The 22,108-nt window shown below is 47.5% G+C and overlaps 2 protein-coding genes across 11 annotated transcripts in view; one reads left to right on the top strand and one right to left on the bottom strand.

Moving 5' to 3' along the window:
• PPIP5K1 (diphosphoinositol pentakisphosphate kinase 1) overlaps window positions 1–13,629 on the top strand; it is a 52,843-nt gene extending 39,214 nt beyond the window's left edge. For 3 of the 9 annotated variants that reach the window (XM_084531697.1, XM_084531695.1, XM_084531696.1), the window contains exons 28-32: window positions 88–150; window positions 2,766–2,945; window positions 9,968–10,105; window positions 10,508–10,621; window positions 11,834–13,629. In XM_084531697.1, the coding sequence (XP_084387823.1) occupies window positions 88–150; window positions 2,766–2,945; window positions 9,968–10,105; window positions 10,508–10,621; window positions 11,834–12,525 (1,187 nt within the window). In that variant the 3' untranslated portion in view covers window positions 12,526–13,629. The remainder of the gene's footprint in view (window positions 1–87; window positions 151–2,765; window positions 2,946–9,967; window positions 10,106–10,507; window positions 10,622–11,833) is intronic. The other 6 variants (XM_084531700.1, XM_084531699.1, XM_084531703.1 and 3 more) reach the window with 4 other exon arrangements.
• Window positions 13,630–17,879: 4,250 nt separating this feature from the next.
• MAP1A (microtubule associated protein 1A) overlaps window positions 17,880–22,108 on the bottom strand; it is a 60,150-nt gene continuing 55,921 nt past the window's right edge. For both annotated transcript variants that reach the window (XM_084531693.1, XM_084531694.1), the window contains 2 exons: window positions 21,347–21,579; window positions 17,880–20,386 (listed from right to left, as the gene is read on the bottom strand). In XM_084531693.1, coding sequence (XP_084387819.1) covers window positions 20,231–20,386; window positions 21,347–21,579 — 389 coding nt within the window. In that variant the 3' untranslated portion in view covers window positions 17,880–20,230. The remainder of the gene's footprint in view (window positions 20,387–21,346; window positions 21,580–22,108) is intronic.

Raw genomic sequence — 22,108 nt, 5'->3', positions numbered from 1 at the left:
CTTGAAAGGGTAGTTGCAAGCATATGAAGGCTGGGGGATCCTTAGAGGTAGGCTGTTAACTGAGATGATCTGTTTTTATTTCCTCAGAGCTCTTGTCTATGCCAGCCGTAAAACGATTTTCTGTGTCGTTTGCAAAGCATCCGACTAATGGTACGTTTGCTTCCTTGATTTGACGTTCCCTCACACTTCTAACCCCATGCTCACATTCAGTTCTCCTCTCTGCACATGCTCTCCTTTCAGCCGCCTTGTGTTTTTTTGCGTGTCTGTGTATCTGGTGTCCAAACATGCTTCACCTTTCCCCATTGTCTCATTGTGACTAACTTGTTCACTCATCTGCTGTTACTGCACAATGGTTCCCGTGCTGTTTGTGGGAGATCTGTCAGGCTGCTTTCCCCCCCAGACATTTGTGTCAAAAAGCAACAGCAGTGGCTTTGTGAATGGACTCCTAAAGCAGCCTTTAATTCCACTGCTGATGTTAAGGCCTTCTCGTGTGCTGCCTTGCAGGGGGTGGAGAGAATGCTCTTGGATTTGAGGGTGTGTGGGAATATCTACTCCATATCCTAAGAGCACTGCAGCTTAGGTCTTCAGTTTCTACAGAGCAGATCTTAAGGATCAAAACAAGGATATCCTGGAGCTACGTGTGTCACCTTGAAAAGTGCAGTCTGCGTGGGAGAGCAGGAGGTGCTAGCAGATTCCTTCTGCACATTGTATTCCTTAGCACAGGGGTCTTAGGAGGCCATGAGGTCACTGGTACTCCTATTTGCAAACTTGTTTGTTACGGTGGTCCCTTGGTTACTCCAAGCGTGGTGGTGCTGGTGGGAGTAGTCTCACCTTTCCTGATGACGTTATCCTGGAAATGATGTCTCTCCAGGTATTTCATCTGCTGATGGTGTACAGTGCTGGCTTGGGCCTGGTGTCATCCCAAACTAGGAGGGGATCAGCAATGTGCCACGCAGGGTGATGTGACCATATTCACTCCTGTTGTGCTAGTAGCTATGAAGAGGCTTGGTAGGGAAAGATATCTGACTGTGCTTATATTTACTCACCATCTCTGCTTCATATTGCTAGTAACCTAACACCTGAACTGTGAGTCTTGTGAGATTAAAGACCACTACATGGGTTGTAGCAGATGCCTTGAGCTACTATTTATTATAGCTTACCCTGAAACTTTTGCAAAGGTTTGTTTCATAGCACCACTCCTACCCATACCTCATGGCTCCTGCTGTTGAGACAAGTTAGATCCAAAGCACATCACTGAAAGATACCAGGTTAAGTATTTCTGTCTTAAGTGGTCATGGCTGCTTCTGGAATCTTGTTGCTTAGTAAATGCGAAGAAATTCTGCTCTCTGTGATCTGGAAGATGAAGAAAATCTAGAAGACTGTTACAAAGACCAAAGTTCTGGGAAAGATGAAAGAGGAGGGGACAACTAACTGTGGCTTTGTTTCACATATCTAAAGGGAACCTATTTTCTCTTTGCTTGGTTTATTTTTCCTAGAGTGGCCAACTGCTCAATTTGTATGTGTGGAAACCATCTGAGAAAACAAGGTGTACGTCAGCAGGATGTGTCATTCTATCTTGCCAACAAAACTTATACCAAGTACTGGTCTTTCCCAAGCCACACTGTAAAGCACCTGCCCCCTACAAAAAAATACAATAAAACGAAACTGAGCATCAGATTTTCTCAACAACCCAATGAATATTTCTAATAGTAAAGTGATTCTTAATCAAGAAAACAAAGACAGAGGTCCAGCAGGTCTGAACTTGAAGTTAAGCATCTTTTTAACAGCAAGGACATTTAGCTGCATGAACCACTTGCCTGAGGACGCAGAAGTTACTCGTAGCCCTAAATCTGTTTTTGCTTTTTTTTTTTTTTTTTTTTTCTTAAGAGCTGCCTCAACTTGGTGAGATGGGATGGGTGAACTAGAGCCATGGCCAAGCACAGGGTCAAGCCAGATGTTGCATGACCTGATCTCACGAGTCTTGGGAGCTCAGTATGAGTCCTGAGGCTGAACGCATGGAGAAGATGTATCTAGTACTAGCTAGATACTGGCTAGTACTGTATCTAGTACTAGCAGATACTGGCTAGTATCTGGACTGCCATGCAATGGCAAGGACATCACAAAAGATTGCACAGGGCTGTTTTGAGAGTCTAGAGAGGGAAGGTCAGTGCTTCTGTTTTTCTACACACACTAACAATATGTTCTCAGTCAAGCCCTGCTGTCCCCACAGTGTATCTTGCACAGCCTCCAGTCATTTGGTGCCAGGTCATTTGTTCTCTTCCATGTGCTGAAGTGACTGGCTGCACTTGGATGCAGAACTTTGTGCTTTGTTGGCAGTCTGGAGTTCTTGTCTCCTCTGGGAGGGTGAGTCTGGGCCTGTCTTTCTTATACTGCTGAACCTGAACTGTATTGGACTTGGAATATGTTGTGGAATTTATTCATTTGTCAGACTTCCACTTAAAAAGGTGAAGCCTTGCTGTTCTGCTTGTGGTGGGACTGCCTGTGCGCTGCAGTCATGTTTGGCAGAGGCTGGGCCAGCTGGGAGTCTGCCCTGCTGCATTAAGATTTGGGGTATGTAGCACTGAGAGTATTTCTGGTCTGCTTACTGTGGGAGGGACTGGGCTGCGGTGTGTGATGAGGGTCATCTCCCATGCAGCAGCCCCAGTGCTGGCAGCTCCGCTCCATTCCCCACATCTCTACGTTTTTTCTATTTCGCAGCTGCGCCTCCCCACTCCTCTCACTCTTTATGGCCCCCTTTCCTCCAGATGCGTTTGAGCACCACCACGTTGCCCAGTTGCTGCGCCGTTTTTCCTCTGACTATGCCACGAGCCGGAACATCTCACTGGATGCCACTCTAGCCCATCACCTCCAGCAGTGCTCCTACCACCTGCGCCTCTTCAGGAGCTGGCTGATCTCAGGGCAGGATGACTTGGAGTGTCTTTACGGTACTGCACGCTGCAGCTGCCTTGGTCCCGTGCTCTTGTAGCTGAGTAGGGACCACTGTCTGCTTGGAAATGCAAAGTATGCTTTGCTTCTAAAAAAGGAAAGCCTTTCCCTCACTGCATCCCTTAAATCTCTGGGTGGCTGCTGCAGCAAGGCGTGTGGGCTGTTGCACCCAGCGGTTTTGGAGCTTTAGGAAGTTGCCTTTTCACGTGGAGCCAGTGCTCTTTGTGTAGCTCTAACTCTGCTCTTTCCATCCTAGGCAATTGTTCATTGCCTCCTTCCTTTAGCCAGGGTAAGCCCATAAGCTTCCTTCAAGTGAAATGCTGTGCTTCTACCAGTGTGATGCCCTGCTGACATGATATGCCTCTCCAGGTCTCAGCAGGGTGCTCCTTGGTGTCCCATTATTAATGGAGGAACCAAAATGGATAATAAGAGTGTGGGAAGAAGGATTAAGGATGCACTGCAGCTGCTCACATGCAGGGTGAACTTGGTGTGGAAATTCAGGGAAAGTGACTGCTTGTGGGATTGTGTTACTTACAGAGAGACCAAGTTAAGCTAGAGTAGACACCGAGCCTCTGTTTGTCTGCATTGCATGGCATCTGTTCTGCCTGTTAGGATGTTTGCAGCGTGTCATGTGTCTGGTGGGAAGATGTAGGTGATTTCACTATTGAATCCAGATGTTATAAATCAAAGTCTGCTACTATTTCTTGGGTATTTGTCAGCATCTAGCATGGGTGGGAAGTCTGATGTGTTGACGTCTCCCTGCTCCGGAGAAAAGTAAAAAGATTCCTCTCTGAGAGGGGCAGCTAGCTAGGGCTGGCTGTTAATGTTCACCCTGCACCATAAAACCTGCTTGGTGCATGTGGCTTGCTGAGCTGTGTGGTGTGATGCATGGACTTCCTTTTTCATTCAGATTCATAGGTGGAAGGAGTAGGGTAGACCTAGTATAGCTTTTTATGTAGTGAAGCACCAGGATCAAGCAATTTTCAGAGCCTGGAACTGAGAGTTTTTCATATTTGGTCTATTTTTTTCTTGATATGGCTCTTTCTGTAAAGTAGTCAATTTGGAGATGGCAGTTGCTTTTCATCTATAATTAGGACAATCCCTGGTCTCCTAGCAACAAGTACTAAAGAGGATCAGAACTGCTTGAAGGGATGAAATGCTGGAACAAAGCAGACTGTTCCAAAGCCAAAGCTGAGTTTCCCCTGCTGCAGATCTCAACCACCTCCTGTGAGCTCCTGGAGAGAGAGGAAATGAACTCAGCACTTTGGGCAGTGATACTCCAAATATTGCAGGCTGATGCTGGGTTGTGCCACCTATCCTAATGCAGCCAAGCTGTGAGCTGTGCGCATCGACATAAGAGCTTTCCTGTGAGGAAATCAGATCTCTGCGCTCGTTACGTTCTTTTTTTCTGCTGTTTTCCCTGTCTGAGCGTCATCCAGCCCACAGTTAATTAACATGTTTGGAATTCCTGCTGGGGTTCTTCCTTGAAAAGTTTCTCCTCTCTCTGTAGCTGACAGTTCTACTTCCCCCCTTTGTAAAAACTAGGTATTCCTATCAACTTTTTCTCATCTCTCAACTGTACTTCTGTCCACACAAAAGAATTAAAAGAAAGAAACAGGGAGTTGAAGTTTGTAGTGAGCATCTGTGGTTGGAGAGATCAATGGTGAAGCCTTGAAGTGATTGGTCTGGGAACATGTGCTCGTCTAGTTAAAAAAAAAAAAAAAAAAAAAAAAAAAAAAGGAAGAGCGTGAAGTGAGCTTGTGTTGGTAATGAATTACAGCAGTAGTAAGGGTAAAGATCAGCTGTGAAGAAGCACAGAAGGACCGTGTGATAATGAGTGACTGGGCAGTAAAACAGCAGGTGATATTCACTGTAAATAAATTTAGAATAACAGGGAGAAACTGACCCAAATTCATACATAAAATGATGGGCTCTGAGCTAACCATCACCACCGGGAAAGATATGGAAAAGGTAGAAAGTCTGGGAAGAGTGATTTTAATAGTAGTCTGGATGGTCTGGAGAGAGGTGGTAGGGGGATCTGCAGTTCAGTCTCTGCTCCAGTACAAGAGCTACGAGTTTTCTAATAGACTACGTAGGAGGCACATCAGACAGAAGTGATTTTTTCTCACAGAGTGGAACTCCTCACAGCACTTCATGGGGGTGTTAAAAGCATAACTGAGTTTAAGGGGAGACTGGAGAATGTCTTGGAAGAGACACATTAGGTTCAGAACAGTTCTGAGCCGCAGGTCTCTGGAGGTTGGGGGAGTGTTTGGGGAAGGAGTCGCTACATGCTGTCATGTCTCATACTGCCATCGTGAATATCCACTTCTGGCACTGTGGGCAGAGAGATACTGAACGAGAATAGACCTTCAGGCTGACTGCACAGGCTTAAATTTAGAAAGGCTGCTTAGCAAAAGTCCTTCATGTAGGTATGGACATGAAAAATGTATTTCATGTACGTATTATGTACGCATATATAAACACATACAGATATACGTGCCATGTTGAAGCTCCCCAACACAGTAAAGCTTGACTGACCGGGCATTTGGAGGGGGAACTTGCCGAGTGTTCTTTCTCCCATCCCCTTCAGGATCTTTGCTAAGACTGAGGCGAGTGCTTCTTTACTCCGGAAGAGCTGACTTACAGACCTTTGGCATAGAGACCATTTGGGGATGTATTGGTGCCATTGGTCTGCCTCCTGCTTTCCGGATCTCCACTGCAAAGGAATAGGTACTCCTTCCCCTCCAACGTAGATTTCACAACTGAAGACATGCGTAGTATCTTGGTAACTTCTGCTTATCAATGTATACTAATGTTCAGAACTCAGACAAAAATATAATCCTCAAAAAGGATTGCTTTGGACCAAAAGAATTCTTACCTGAGCCTTCTCTGGCCTCTGTCTGTGTTGGCTGACAGCAGTCTGGATGCTTTCTACTTACCAGCCTGTTGGAGCAGCCAGTGCCTTCTCTCTTTTAAGTAGCCTACTCTGTTAGTGCAGATGCTTGCCGTATTTGGGACCTGAGCTCAGTCTTAGTAAAGCTGAGGAACATGCCATTTGGACTACTTGAAAACTGCTTATGTGACATAGCCACAAATTCTGCTGGCTCCCAGGTGAGCTGATGAATTACCAGTTCTAAGGGGTAATCACACAGGTGCCGATTTCATTCTGTGAGGAAACGCATTCCATATAAACTCAACTTTCCGAACTCATATCGAACAGTAAACTTTCTGCTTGTCTCTTTGGAACACACACATATTTTAGGAAACTTTGTGTTACCTTGAGTCGAATCAGGTGCTTCCACTTAATGAAATGGTGTTGATTTACTCAAGGTTTTGCCCTTTTATTTTTTCTTGTAGACTGGGACATCAGTAGTAATCAAGAAGATGCTTGTGAATTCAAAGTCTTGTTTTCTTTCTCTCTTGTTCCTCCCTTCTTCCATTATATAGACCTCAGGGTGACTGGAGGAGATACAGCTCGATAGATGAAAAATACCTGTTGGATCTGCAGTGAAAGGGCAGTAGAGTAATACAGCACGGAGGGTCCACCCGGTGATCTGTGATGTATTTGCCTGGAGTTCAGGCCATGTAATCATAAAGTAGGTGTTGGCTGCTTCAGAATTCATCATTATGTTCATACAAAAGGTGGTGCTTCTTGACCCTTTCTTTGGGGTCATCTGCTAACTGTTCACAAGAGTTGCATCTGTGTTCCTACTGCCTGCTGGAATCTCCTAGAAAACTGGGATTCTCTGGTTTAAATGGAGGACGTGAGACAGGTTCAGGTCTCCATTGGCTTTATATAGTGTAGTGTGCTTGGTAATCTCTGCAAAAGGGTCCTTATACCCAAGTCGTCGTTTTATTAAAGTCTTTTAAAGCATTGTGTGTTGGTACTGGGCAGCTCTGAAAGCCCTACTCTAAGGTGAGAGTCACACTCTCCTTCAGCAATTGGAAGACTTCTTCATAAACTGTAGTTATATAGAGTAGAGGCTCTGACAGAGTGTGGTGATGTGCGCATTTGCCAAGAAACTGCCAGGGGGAGAGCTGAAATGGGAATGTTGTTGACTCAGCTGTAATGTGATGGGGCTTTCAGCTTTGGCATCAGCATAGATGGGAGAATTGAAACAGGACTTGTAATCCTGTTGTAAGAGCACTGGGTTGTACCTCCCAGTGCTCTTACCTGTAGAACAGCTCTTGGGGCAGTCCTGTGCTCTCTGCTGCTGTGTCAGGCTGCTCCTGTGTTATCATTCAGATTCCTCCACATCACATGTAGTCTCCTTGGACATCCAAAATAATGCAGACTCCTCTGTCTTGAGTATCTTAAGGTTTTTTCCATTACCAAATCTTGTTTACTCAACTCTTAAAGCCAATTTATTTTATTTTACTGAACAGAAAATTGAGAGCCATAGCCATGCTGTGCTTCTTGCCCAGAGGAGATTACAGCTGAGCTTGGGAGTTGTTTCTAGCTACTCTGGTCTGCAGAGCCCAGACATGTGCCTCTTTCTGCAGGTAGATCTAACTGGAGGAAGCAGATTACTGTCTGCATCCCTAGTGCAGCTACTGTAGACAAACCTGAATTAAATGAAAAATGGCTGTGGGCTGCTGTTTGGTATAAAATGAATGAAATTCTGTTCACTTTCTTGTGCTATCGTCCCCATCACAAACTCCTGCCCAGCAGGCCCCAAGAAAAAGAGTTCAGGAAGTATCATCAGAAGCTGAGCTGTCAGCACTGAGTAGCTGTCAAATTGGAAAGGTTCATGTGTTTTCCACTCGTGCTTTGTTTATTTGTTGCCTCTTCCCCAAGGTGCCAGTTCTTTGCTAAGCATGTGTTATGCAACAGTGGTCAGAGCCTTTGCTTTGGACTCTTACTACTGTTGTGATACAAGAACTATAGTCTATAACGATAACTTCTGCTTGAAACTGCTGTTGTTGGCCTCACCACAGCAAAGCGGCAGGTAAAGAGAAGTGTGCAGGGCAGTGGGCTGCCATATATAAATGAGAGGGCTTGCTTGAAAACTGTAAATGTAGTGCTTCCCCTTAAGAACGGAAAGATCCACCTTTTCCTCCACTTTCTTGAGAGCAGTGAGATCACATATTGCTGGACAGATCTGTGCTATCAGGCATTTGGCACTTCTGGGATCTAGGTGTATTGATTCACATCAGTGGTGGTGTCGGTGTCACATGTTTCCTTTGACATTGGACATTTGATTTCTTCTCTATGTTAGAGGCATGCCCATGCACTCACATCCCTGTCGATGCCTCCAACGTATCTTGTAACAACATTGCTTTGCCCTATGTTATATTTAATCTTCTTCCCTTTTTCCTTGGAGACCTAGATAGTTGAGCTGGCTTTGGCTTCTCTTAAATCAGGTTCTGTTGTGAACTGACATTAGCCTCTCCTGTGCTGCTCCAACACCATCTCCACTCTTCTGGTCTTTTAAGTCTTCACCTTACCCTTTTCCTTTTAGATCTGTCTCCAGGATGCTTTTCAGAAAATAATTAAGTAAACAATATAATAAGGAATTCAGCCTTTCTGCTCAAAGGATTTCTCAGCAAGGGACAGAAGACAATGGTGTTTTTTCTGTCTTACATTCCTTTGTTCCAGCCAAAGATTTGTTATCCTTACGTCTCGAATTAATGTTTGTAGGCTCTTTGTGGCATAGGTAACCTCTCCGGGCTGGCTGTAGGGTTCTTTATCTCCAGTAGCTGTTAAGATGGTAGTGAATGTCTCTGCAGCACTGCAAACTGGTGATGATCTGGTCTGTAGCCTCCTTGTATTGTATGTAGATTCACTCTAAATACCATCTGCTGGCTTGCACTCCTTGCCTCTTGCAGAACTGGGTTAGGTGAGTGTGTTTGAGCAGAGAGCGTCCAGTGAAACCTGGAAGTGATTGGAACAATGTTTACTTTTAGCAGATACTCCAGGTACTCTTGATCTTCTTAGCAGGTGCTGTCAAGCTGCATGGACCAATTTTAGCCTGTCAGTGTGCTGGGCAGCAGTCCTGACACAGTAGTGCATCAAAAGCTGTTGCTCTTTTTGCTTTTCTAAGCAATCTTCCTTACCTGTAAGAACAGATATACAGATATGATTCCTTCACCATTTTTTTTTCTGGGCTTCTCAGAGGGAGTTTGGGGAGTCACAGAATAGGAAACCTAAGCATAAGTATAGAGGTCTTTAAACACAAGAGGCAGAGCAAAAGGAGGCATTCCCATGTGTCCAGAGCCTCATGTGTTTCTTCCTTGCTCCTCTGACAGATTCATGTTGGCTTGGTGCCCCAAAGCATTGCCAAGAAGCTTGGATGAAGAGGGATACGCTTTGCCATAATATTCTGCTGGCTTGAATAGCAAAGAATTTCTTGTCAGTGGCTGTGATGTAGCTTAGCTGTAAGCAAGTGTCTGTTAAATGTTGAGATACCTATTTCTGGTAATTCTGGGTTTGCTGGAAATGCAGTCTTTATGGGACAAAAAATTCAAACTGTTGCCCAGCCCTTCCTTGGGGGAGAGTTCTGTCAGGTGTACACTGGAGGGCCTGCTGTGGGAGAGGGAGGTTCTTTTCCCACCCCCTGCATTGGTAGCAGTGTGCTCTAGCTCACTGATAGTGAGAGGGGTGGACCGTGTCCCAGGCTGGAGTATCACTAATGGCAGGAATCTTCATGGAAATTCTGTTGACTTCACTCAAATTGTCTTTAGCTTCTGCAAACTGTGGGGAACTATGCCGAGTTCTCTGTCATAAACAGATATTTTAGTGAAAAAGTCACGAGTATCGCAGCAAAGGTTGATGCTGCTAGATATGGTTCCTTCTCCTTCTCCTCCTTTTGCGTGTGCCTGGATGCTTGCTTTCAGGTCTGTTACTGCATGTGATTGCCTAATGGTGATTTTCTTGACCTAGAAAAGGAAAGGTGACTTTAGGCCTGAGAGTGGCTGTTGTTTGATTCCTAGACTGCCAAGCTCCTTAAGCCATGAGCAGTCCTGCATGGATTTGGGTTGTTGTTTGCTCAATTCATTTTCTGATTGGGTTTCTTTCCAGGTTTTGAAGGCTGTTCCATGGTTCCTACCATTTATCCCCTGGAGACCCTGCACAACTCCCTCTCTTTGCGACAGGTCAATGAGTTCCTGACGGCTGTGTGCAGGAGTTGCAGTGAGTCACATGTCCAGTCTACCGCAGGTACTGATGAGGTGGGCTTGTTTCTGGGTAGGGCAGAGCAGAGCTGAGGCAAGCAGTCAGTTAAGGCCTTCTGGTCTTTCACATTTTTGGGGCAGATCAGTCTGCAGACAGGACTGGCAATAAGTGATCAGCCAGGTCTGTCTGCAGCTGATAAATACAGTGATGTGGATACAAACTCCAGCTGGGTAAATCTGAGGGTTGGATTCCCAGGGGCTGGGGGCAAGCATGGCTCTGAATGTGCACTCTTAAGCTCTTTCCTGAATGCGTGCTACTGGCTACTGGGCTATGTAGTCTCTGGTTTGACCCAGTGTGGCCTTTCCTTTATCTCTCTGTCTGAATGTTACTGATCTGTATGTTTTTCTTCTTTGTTTGTGTGTGTTTGTTTGTTTGTTTTTCTTGAAGCTTTGTTTGATTCAATGATTGGCAACCAGATACCAGGGGACCCCTTTATGTCTCAGCGAATCCTGTCAACATCCTCTTTCCCATTGCGCCAGCGTTCGGATAAGCCCCCTTGGTGTGAGTGTGCTTGCGTCTTGATCGGGGATGAAGAGGGGAGCAGAGGGTGCCAAATGCTGAAAGCCACGTATTGGTATTCAGGGTTTTTATGCTTTGGCTTTGAAGGAACAAAAACAGAAAGGGGAAGGAAGTCTCATGCCCTGTAAGAAAGCTACCAAAGAAAGATGGAAAAAGGAACTCTATATATAGCATTGTATATCACAGGGAAATCTACTGTTGGATAGATGCTCTCTCCCCAGGCATCCTCTCCTGAGTGCAATAGGACATAGCCTGAATGCACTTCATTTTTAACTCAAGTTCCTTGCTTCTCTGTGACACGTGTCCAACTCAGTGTCAGCATGTGGAAGCACCTTCCATACCCTATCAAACACATACATGCCTCACCCAGAACTCCACTTTGGACAGCCTGTCATTTAGTTCTTTACTTACGGGCTTTTCTGTAGCTCCTGAGCCTCACTTGCCACAGCCTCTGCAGAGGTAGTGACTGTTGTTAATTCCTTTTGCAAATCTGGCTGGAACTCAAAGGGCTTATCAAACGGTTTCACAGCAAATGCATTAATAACACAAGTCAGTGTTGCCACTGAAAGGGCGGTTCCACTCTTCTTGCCATACACTCCTTGTTCCAGGAGTAGTGTGTACTGAGCTGTGTAGGAAGCAAGGCCAAGAAACTGATCCGGTGTACAGTTGTTTAATCCTCCCCCATTCATTGGACTAGATATAATCTAAATCTCTTCTCTGGTTTCACTCAAACAATGAAAACAAACAAACAACAACAAAAGAAACAAAACAAAGCCAAACATTGGTGGTGAAGCAATATTTCTTCTTCCAGTGGCAACTCTAGTTCAACATTCAGGGATTTTGTGCTTCAGGTAGCAAGGGCACCAAAGTTAAAGTGTCCCATAATGATGAAGGAATGAAAGAAACTGCTTTTCAGCTCAAAGCCCAACATCAGATTTCACATGTGATGTGTTGGCATTATAGATAAACTGTATGACAAGATGTAAGTGTGGTGTTTGTGCTTGTGTTTTCATCAGCTGAGCTGCCAGAAGCACACCTAACAGCAGCTGCAAGCACCTACCAGGGTGCATGGCATGTAGATGACCCTCACCCATTGCTTCTAGAACTTGTGGGACTGCAACAGCTTGGGTTTGCTCAGGCTTTGGGCTGGGGAAATATCAACTACATGTTTAAGATTTCTCTTCCTCTTTGCAGACAGCAGTGGCCCCTCCAGTACCGTCTCCAGTGCAGGCCCGTCCTCCCCAACCTCTTCGGACAGCTGTGCTCGTTTCAGCTTCACCGAGAAACTTTCCATCAGTCCCCCAAAAAGCGAGGAGCAGCTGAATAGCCAGTCCCCTGAGCAAGGAGAGAGAGAACCTGACAGAGGAGGGCTTGATGTGGAGGTGGGGGTGTCTGGGTTGTCAGTGGCTGAGCCAAGTGCCCCAGAAATGCTGACCTGGAGTGAGGGCCCAGAGCCAGGTGGGGTCCTGGAGCTGTGCAAGGAGCTGGCTGACAAGAACTCTAACCCAGAGAAGAACAGTGTGCTGGCGCTGGATGAAGAAGAATCATCTGGGAAAATGCTAGACCCAAGTAACACAGGGAAACCAAAGTGTCATGCAGAGTCTGAGATAAGGCCAGCTGGAGAGAGAGCAGAGCCAGGTGAAGGGTATTCAGGGGGAATGACTGGCCTGAGTCAGTCAGGGCTGTCCAAGAACATCTTGGTGCCCTGTGAAGACGAGTTGCTGGGAGAGGTGTTGGACCCAGAGCATATGGGCAAGGAGCCACTGGGGGACAGCGCTCTGCCAGGCCAGCTTCTGTCTGCTCAGCCGTGCCAGGAGCAGCCACTGCCTCCTGAGACAAGCGTGAAGGGGCTGCAGCCAATGCGTCAGGAGGGTCAGCAGAACTAGCGGCTAGCTGGACAGTACACTGCAAGCGCTTCTAGCCTGGAGGCAGCCCAACTTCCTGCACAACACTTCATGCAGCTGGCTGTCTGCAGCACAGAACAAGCCATATCCCAAGGCCACAAGACTCTGGGGTGTGGAAGAGTCTGCTCCGCTCCGACACAAGCCAGCTCTTTGCCAACCAGCAAGAGATAACAAACACCCCATCTGCCCTGTTAAACAAACAAATGCAGTCTCAGTACTGGCACAGCACCTCCATGGAGTAGGGATGTGGCGCTGCATCGGTGCAGGGTGTCCCCAGGGCTGTTTGCTTGCTGGGACAGCAGAGTTAGAGGATTGGTAGAGTCAAGGCTTTTGGGGTGGTAAGTCCAGAGGGGATAAATGCTCCCTAGAGATTTGTTGGCCCACAGCCTTCAGAGAAAGGCATTCTGGGTCCAAAGTAATTGGGTTCTTCACAACCGCCACCCTCCTCTGTTCCTTCCTTCCTCTCTTGATGCCCACCATTGGCCACCAAAAACAGATCCAGAGAGTCCATGCTGGGAGGAATAGGAAAAGGAGAAATCATTCTGAATGAGCGTGGGAAAGAATTTAATGAGAGGAACAGGTTCAAGACTGCCACTTGCAAGAAGAAATCTCTCTGGAGTGGACTTGAATATTTTTCTGCTGGGCTGGGGCAGGCAGAAGCCTGGAGATCCAGCCTGAGAGGGGTGTACAGGGAGCACACACGGGTTTTTTCTAGTCCCCAAGGGTCAGGCAAGGTAAAGTTCTGAAGTCTTGGTGACAGAAATTAAGAGAAACTGCTATTTGAGCAAATCAGGATTGTTAGAAACCAATAAGGTGAAATCTTTATTATATATAAAATGAAAAGTATTTAATACATATTTATGTAAATGACCTGCAAGCACAAGCCTGAGGGCAACATTGACACAGGTTTCCCTGCTACATCCTTAGTGCAGGCCAGGACTGTGCTTCCTGCGCCTCCTGCATTTATGGACAAGTCTGTGTGTTTGTCTATAGCTAGGATTTATGTTTTTGTGAAGCTGTGCCCAAAGATCTCTGCGCTGTGTTGTGATGATGTACGTTCACAGTAAATCTCTGCTGTGGGTCTGGTGTCTGCCTTTGATGCTGACTAGTGCAGCAGTGTGTGTGTGCCAGAGCTTGCAGATGCCCAGGGCAGCAAGCACTGCTTGTTCTTGTCCACCCTGAAGGAACGAGGAACTGTGGCCAAGACTAGTTACAAATGAAGTGAGCACACAGGCATGGGGCTCTGCTCGAGAAGGCCAGATACCTTTTTTCCTCTGAAGAACTGGTCATACTGAGGAAGAGGTCATGGCTTCCCAGGGCCCACGATGGTTTGCTGTAGGATGGGAGCTCCGGTCTAAATGTTTCCTTCAGTTCCAAGCATGTCCTGCATACCATGTCCTCTTTCCTGTGCCTGATAAACCCTCCCTGCAAGTTTGGATATTTAAGTATGGTGATGTCTACTTGTACCTGAAATGCAGCAGTCTTACAGTGGCTTTTAGTGCAGCACTGTGCCAAGAGGAAACCCAGCTCCCCTTTCTACAGGTTTGGGTGCTGGGGTCTGGGAAAAGGGCCTTCCACATGCTGCACAGAAGCTCTCTGGCTTCTGTTGGCAACCCTGAAGTCAAGACTTGCCGACCAGCTACCCTGGCCTGTCTGACTGAGGCTGCCAGGCTTCAGTGTGCCCTGGCCCCAAGAGCTGGCCGTGGGAGAGCTGGCAGCAGAGTAGCTCTCCAGACCCCAGGGGCCCCTAGGGTGATGCCCAAGCACCAATCCTGCTGTGTGGCCCCACCGCAGCCCTCCCCAGGCTTGCACGTGGTCCTGCCACTGCCAACACCTCGCTCTCGCAGACGAGGCCCTGCTGGGGCCTGGCTCCTGCCAGCAACCGACGGTTCCTGGGGACAGCACCTGCGGAGCGGAGGCTGTGGCCTGGGCAGGCCCCGCCATCACCTGCTGCTGGCAGGGGGGGCTGAGCGAGATGCCGGCTGCCGGGTCACGCAGCAGGGGCTGAGTGGGCGTTTGCTTGGCATGGGCTTCAGGGGCCTGGAGCCTGCTGTGGGGTGGTTTCACTCTGCAGCAGTCTCTTAGAAGGTCTGCCTGTCTGCTCCCTCCCCGTTGCCAGAATATGGTCAGTGGCTTTGCTCAGTGCTGCCTGCCTGCCTGCCACACTGACAAGCAGCGCAGGCAGTGAACTGGGCCTTGGTGCTTTGTAGTTGGGAGCCCTTTCCCCCAGAGAAAGTGACTGCTGCCTGCAGTCTCCTTGTGCTCCTACGTCTGGGCAGGGTGACTGCTGTGGTAGCACTGCCCACGAGCTGGTGCTGCGGGACACGCCAGGTCATCTAAGCACTGAAGATGGCCTTTATGGCACATCCCTGAAGGCCGGGTCCTGCAAGAGGGGATTGCAGGGTGCAGCAGTGGTTGAAATCCCAGATAGATTGTTCCCACTCACAAAGAAGCAGTTCTATTTAGAATGGTCCCCAATCTTCAGCCTGTTTCTTCACCTGGAAATAAAAAGGGAGCAGCACTTTGGAAGCAGCTGGCAGCTGTGGCTCTGCTGTGGCTCTCAAGCTCAATGAGAGATTGGGCCCAGACAGGGTTTTTGTACTTGTAATGAAAAATACAAAACTTCATATCTCTTAAGTGCAAATATGTATACCAATTCTCATTAGTGTCTAATTTCAACATCAGACTATGTCTTTTGGTTCCTGGTGTCCTCTAGCCAGCAGTTATCTGGCTGCATTGGTACTTTGCATACTGGTAATCCTGTTAAGTGGTGTTCTCCAGACAGTTTGTTGGATCACAGGACTTCCTGATGCAGGGCAGGGTAACAGGGAAGCAGTCTGGTTAGTTGTACCGACTAATGCTTATATGTATGTTTTGGAGGCAAATGTTCTGTCCTTAAAGGCAGGTACCTTTCCACAGGCAACCAAGGAGGAAGCTGGGCTACCTGCAGTGGCGCCAGAACAGGGTTCTGGTCTATGGCTACTCCCTTTGATAGGTAGGCTAAAAACAAGTAGTGCCCTTTATTTTAAAAGAGCTGCTAAATAGCTGCTCTGTCAAGAAGCTTGTGGTTTTTCATGGTGCTCAAACACTTCCACCTGAACGCCTGCAGAGTGTGTGGTGAAACCTGAGCACAACTGTCTGATCTTAGTGCAGTCTTTAGTGTGTTTTTCTTGACTAAGAAGCAGCAGTGATTGATGGCCAGCCAGACCTTTCCAGACAAATGGGTGGTGTGAGTGCTATGAGTCACAAAGCAGAGGTTGGGATGTGTGTGCGCGCGCATAATTTCTGGATACAATTTTAGGAGCTGATGTTTTTGGTTTAATCCTGCCAAAGCCAGCTCTGGCTCCTCAAATCTGTGCTGGCTGCTGTAAGCTCTCCGTGACATTTCTCCGTGACAGCTGCACAAGCTGTGATATGCTCCCCAGCCACAGTGGCCCCCCCTTCTGAGTCTGCAGCCCAATCCCTGCTCTCTTTTTCCCCTGCATTCAACTGTGCCCCTGAGCTTCCTCCAGGGGACCACCAGGCAGGAGCAGAGCTGACTGGGCATCAGCCCCTCCTGACTGCTGCACAGGCAGGGCAGAAGGCTGCTCTGGTAGTGTTCTGCTGAGTAGCGGAAGAGTTGAAACAGAGTGTCTTTCCCTCCAGAGGGAGGCTGCAGAATTTTGCAGTAGTGCAAAGGTGTGCTGTTGAGCTAAGGATGGGCAGCACCTGGTGCCCTGTCAGTGCCTTGAGTGTCCACAGTCCCTGAGCTGAGTCCCTGATGCTGGTGCCCTGCCTGGCTGGCTTGCGCCAGACTCCTGGCCAGGCCCTGCTGTGATGTGCCTTCCACAGGACTGGGGATGCTACCAGTTTGAGGAACGCTGGCCAGAATGGTGATTCCCAAGAAGTGCAGAAGCCACCAGGGAGAGCCTGGCTTAGTGCTGCGAGGCAGCTGCCTGCAGTGTCCACTGGAGTGGCTGTGCATGGAGCACCCGGGCTGCATCCTGGCCCTTGGCCAACCAAACATGGGCAGGAAACATCTTCGAAAGCTGCAACAGTGAAAAACCCCGCTGGAGCTGAGGAAGGAGGACGGGGTCCCAGGCAGGTCTGTACCGCTGGCGTGGGTATCCTCTTGGCAGGGTCACAGGTTTTAGCAGCTGTGAGTGAAATTGTGGCATAAGCACAATCACCCAGGCCCGCCTGAACTCAGGTTGGGCAGTAGCTGGCCAGCATCGAGGGAAGGCTGCTGGTGTGGCAGCAGGATCTGCATGCCCCCTGCCTACAGGATAGACTCACTTAAAGAACAGTTTGAAACAGCTGGAAGTGTTCTTGTTCGCAATTAATGTGGCTTTATTATTGATGTGTTGGGCTCCTCTCTTGACAGTAGTTAGTTACAGTGTTTCACATGGAAATGGGCAAAAGGACAGAGGTCAAGAAACTAAATTCAAATAGAAACATGATGCTGAAGAAAAGAATCAGGGCTCCGTTTTTAAAACATTTAGCATAGAAGCTGGGAGCACAAGTTGCCATTTCAATACAGTTGAGACGTTCACTTTTTTTAAATTATTGGTTTAAAATAGTATTTTGTACCTATTACATACAGGAAGATTACATGTTGTTGCCCACATGCAGAAACAAGCAAAAGCAGAGTTTAACTGTTTCTCTCTATAGTGTTGTATTACCTCTGGCTCTGGATGGGTTCTGCTGGCTCCTGCAGGCTGAGCGGAGTCAGACTTCAGAATTTGGCATTTTTACAAGTCCTTTTCCCCCATGGCTTCAGAAGATTTCATGGGAGAGAGAGAGGCTGGAGGCACAACAGACTTCCACAAAAGACTTAAAAAATAAATAAATTGTGGAGTCTTGAAGACAGGGAAATGAACTGGTGTAGGATAGAGCAGTCCAAGCAGCATAGCTGCGGAGTACTGGAGCACAGCACATGGAGGGCAGGTGTTTTTGCTGGAACATGTCACTCCTTCCTGGAGGATGCAGGCACCTTACAAAGCCTCACCATTACTGCTTCTTATTCATAACTGCTTCAAGTTTAAAATTGAGAAACATTCATTTGTAGGTCTGTATAAAGTTAGTGCATTAGCTTTTACCCCTAGCCACACTGAAGAATCCAGGGATCCAGTCACTGAAGATGTCACGTTTGTTGCTCTGACTACCTGGCACTGAACATTTTGCATCCTCCACCTGCAGCTGGCTGCCAGCCAGTGCTATTGGCAGGTGAGCCAGGGTCTCCCCAAAGCACTGAAGGCAAAACCCCAGAGCAGTGCCTGGGGAAAACAGGAGCAGGTCTGTTACTGCCTGCAATTGCTTGCTGTACCCGACATTCATAGACACTTGACCCCATTGGGTTACAGAGAATGACATTTATTCTTCTGGCAGACACACTGTGATTCCATGGTTAACGTGAATACAGCGCAGGGCAGGGATTTCATAAATCCCTGAGTAAGCTCACATGCTCCTACCAAGGGCTGCATCAAAAGGGCTGGCTGCTCCTCGGGGAGGGGCTTCTGGCCTCAGGCTTTGTCCTGCAGCTGCTGGGTTTTAGACACAGCCTTGCAGGCTGCAAGCAGAGACCCCCTTTTGCTGCCAGCAAAAACTCTGCCCATTTCTCTGTGGTCTTTTGTTGTTCTTCTTTAAATTGCAGCATCTAAGTATTTGTACTGAGAAACCTCTGAGCTGACACCAAGAGCACATAGTGTCAAGTTAACACGTATAAATTAAAAAATCCAAACAAAATGCAGCTTAAGATAAAATAATAAATATATAAATTAAATGCAAAATAAACCATTTCCCTAGAAACTCCATTTTAGTCTAGGAGCAGGCTTCTAAGCAGCATTTTCTTTCTATCAGCTGCTAGAAAATGCTAGCATAGAGACTGAAGTGTCCCCGGCAAGCACAGCACATAGTCCTGGGATGCTTATTATGGAATCAGATCTTGGCTCAAGGCCAAGCATAGCGGGTAACACAGCAGATGGAAATACTTTGAGTTGTATGCCAAGCCTTGCAGCATTGCTTTCCCTCTCATGTCTCTTTCACAACCCACCACCACGCTTTTTTCACACACAGAAAGTTTAAGTTATCCCTGTGATAAGGCTCTCTTGCAGTGCTCTAGGATGTGGCAAAGGCTCCCCGGGTGCTACAGAACAGATGCCTGAGCACTAGCACTCCTGGAGCTGCTCTTGCTGCAAGGGCTGGCAGCCCCACAGCAGGAATGGGCTTGAATGCCAAGGAGCCTCTAGGTGACTGTTCAGTGGCAATGATGCACTCACGGCACACAACTACATCTCTGCCAGGCTGGCCATACAGCAAGGACCTAAGTCCACAATAGATGTGCAAGCAACAGGCTGCCAGCTGCAACTGCAGGGTATGCACAGCACAGCCTTGCCAGCAGCTATTCTGTGCAGGCAGCTATGCATGCTCCTGCCACAGCTGTGGAGTATCTATGAGCTAACACAATTGCTAAACTACTCCCAAGTGTTTTTGGGAAAGGGGTTCTCTTTCCTCACACCACAGGTTCTATTCCCCACATCCTGGGCACACTTAGGGAGGGCAGCAAAAGCTTGAACACAGCTAAGAAGCTGGACCACTGGCATACATGTAGCAAGGAAACTGCTGCTGCTTGCAGAACTGGCACACATCAGCTACGCTGGCCAGACAACAGCATCTCAGTACAGCATGCGAGTTCCTCAGCTGCCTCACCACACTCCTCAGGAAAGCCTTTGGTTTACGAGGGCAGGGAGGTTTCTCAACTATCATAGGCCAACAGAGGCCGGGTTGTTTCAGCCCTTCTGCTTTAGAGGGGGCTGTAGTTGTGCGTTTGGATACTGAGTGTGACTGTTCAGGCAACAGCCCCTCTGTGCCTCCTCCTGTCGCACTGCTGATGTGCAGGAGTAAGTTACCCACTTAGTGTGCAAAACTCAAGTTAGCAGGTTAGGAATGTGCTCCCTGTAGCGAAGAGCAACAGGCTGAACTCTCCCCTCCCACTGCCGCCCCTCCCCCCCCCAAAACCAACATGTCCTTCAGCCCAGCTCCTTGAGCATAGCGAGCAGGTGTTGCAGGAGTCTGTAACCAAGTATTTGGGATAGAAGCCTGCAGAGGTGGCAAATGGTGGCCCTGCCCGGTTGGAGTACAGGCCCCCTCACCCAGAACACCACCTGTATGCTCAGGACAGAAGATGGAAGAGTGCCTTTCACTGTCATGTTACAGTTGGAGGGTTTGGCCTTCCCTCATCATGTAGGTTTGCTTTGTGAATTAGTTTTTTTCTCTGTCTCCCTGCCCCCAAACACTGTCAACATGCAGCAGCAGCACTTCAGCCCTCACCAGAAAGATGAGGCTCATGGTGCTACAAGTTAAATGGCAAGGCAGCCAGGAAGAGAGTAGAACAAGCTCTCACAGCAGCAAGGCAGCCAAGATAGTCTACAGAAACTGTACAGGCGGCAGAATAAAGCAGGGAAAGTGGAAGTGCCCCTGGCCTGCAACTGCTCTTGCACAAACTCTTAGCTCAGTCCAGAATATTACAGAGCCCTGCACTTCTTTTTCATGGCATCCAGTGCTGAGCTAGATGGGTACCCGATTGCCTGACAAATGGGAACCATGTAGAGGACTAAACCAGAGAACTGGACTGTGATTAGATGGTGTCTCTGATGTTGCATCGGTGATTGGAGAGTCAATGGATGAACGCAAAGTGTGGCTGGGAGATTTAGAATTCGATCTTACAGGCTGGGAAAGATTCGTCCTGCATCACAACAGTACTGCTGCTTGCCAGTACCATGATGTTTAGCTCCTGCTGTTTCTCATGGGTCTGTTGGTACCATTCTCTTGTCACCTCAGTATCATGTGTCGGGATCAATGTCACCTGGGGAAAGAAAGCAGGAGGCATCATTGTTCGAGAACAACTGCACTGGTAAACAATGCCCGTAGGAGCTGAGGCTAAAATTTCCCATTAATTTTGGAACACTGTCCCCTTGGTACTGCTTGTTCTATTTAATGCCTTTCAGATGTCACATTCTCTAAGGCAGAGCTGGTGCTTTATTTTATGCAGTACCAGCACAATGGGGCTCTGAGCTGGCTGTACACTAGCAGTACTACCCCAATAAATGGTGAAAATGGCTGCAGTGGAGGGGAGAGCCTCTCTTTATTGTGCGCCAGAAACAGCCTTAGAAAGATCCTTCAGTGTGAAAAGGAGCAATGCTGAGAGTATTACTGTTATTGATTTTATAGACTTGATCTGCCTACTGACCCAATGTGCAGCTCAGGGACTTTGAAATCGGGGGGTGCATCATCTGAAAGAGCATACACACTTCCTGTACCTGTCATCAGAAACAGCGTCTACCCAAAATCTCCTGCAAACCTGACTACACAAGAAATATAAGTAAGAATGCTCCATTTGTTTTTTAATCTCTAATAAAAGTTACTATTTATTACCAGTATAATAGAAACAAAAATCTTAAGCAAGCAAGGCTAGCAACAAATGCCACAGGGCAAGGGACACTGATGAATATTCAGCCTGTGACAGTGCTTGTTTTTGCTTGCAGATAGGCTCATCCTGCAGCAGGTGAGAAGCAATGTATAATCTCTAAGTGCTTCCTCCTCTCAGAAAGATGTGGAATGGAGGACACATCTAACACTACTCCCATCATTCTGAGAGTGTCCCCCTTCTCAAGAGTACAAGTAGTTACTCCTCTGAGATTGCAGAGCAATACATGCCCAGTACCACTTGTATCCTCTTAATGTACTTTGTTTGTGACACGCACCTTCCCCCAAGTGCTTATGACACAAGGAGAAACATACATTCCCAGGCACTTCCGTGACATACCTGCAGATTCTCCCCCCACTGAGACTTCCCTTCCAGGAGCGCATCCAACACTGCACGGCTTGGTTCTCCATTGGCTGCATCATTCCCACTCACAACATAATATGATGCTCGAACCCGCTTGAAGAACTCTGGATCTGTGTTCTTTCCGCTGCAGTGGTTGGGAATGTACGCCAAGTCCACATAGACAGGTGGACCCATGGGCACAGCCAAACTGCTTTTAGGACTATTGGAAGCTTTGGAAAAAAGAAAGCAGAGACTATCAAAACCCTTCTGGAACGCACAGGCACTCAAATTAACACCGAAGAAACTGGATTCCAGAAAGGTTTTTCCCTTCAGCAAACAAGTTAACATTTATCCAGGCTCAGAGGAGATCTGGGTGGAATTTTGAGCCAGCACTGAAAGAAAGGGAGGAAAAAGGAGTGAGTTCTGCTGTTCTTGGGGGTTAATGAAGGGGGGCTGGAAGGCTTGAGACTCGCAAGTCTTTCCTGAAGAAGGGACTCAAAAGCTCCATTATTAGCTTTTGCAGAGTTGCCATCCCAATCAATAGTTTGTCCTACCTTTTTTTTTTTGTGTATGTTAATAATCTATTTTTGCTTAAACAAACAAACAAACAAACAAACAACTGTTCTGTGGCCTCTGTATCTGTTTATATCCTAGGGTATTGCAGTGGTCTTTTTGGAAACTCCACCCTGGCTTTCTGCCATCCCTGAGAATCACTGCTATTCTGTGGACTATTGCTCTTTCCTAGCAACACTGCTGTAA

This window comes from Aythya ferina, assembly GCF_964211825.1.
Source record: "Aythya ferina genome assembly, chromosome: 11".
NCBI classification, from domain to species: Eukaryota; Metazoa; Chordata; class Aves; order Anseriformes; family Anatidae; genus Aythya; species Aythya ferina.
Note: the sequence above shows the minus strand (reverse complement) of the source record. Positions and strands in the feature narration are given on the sequence as shown.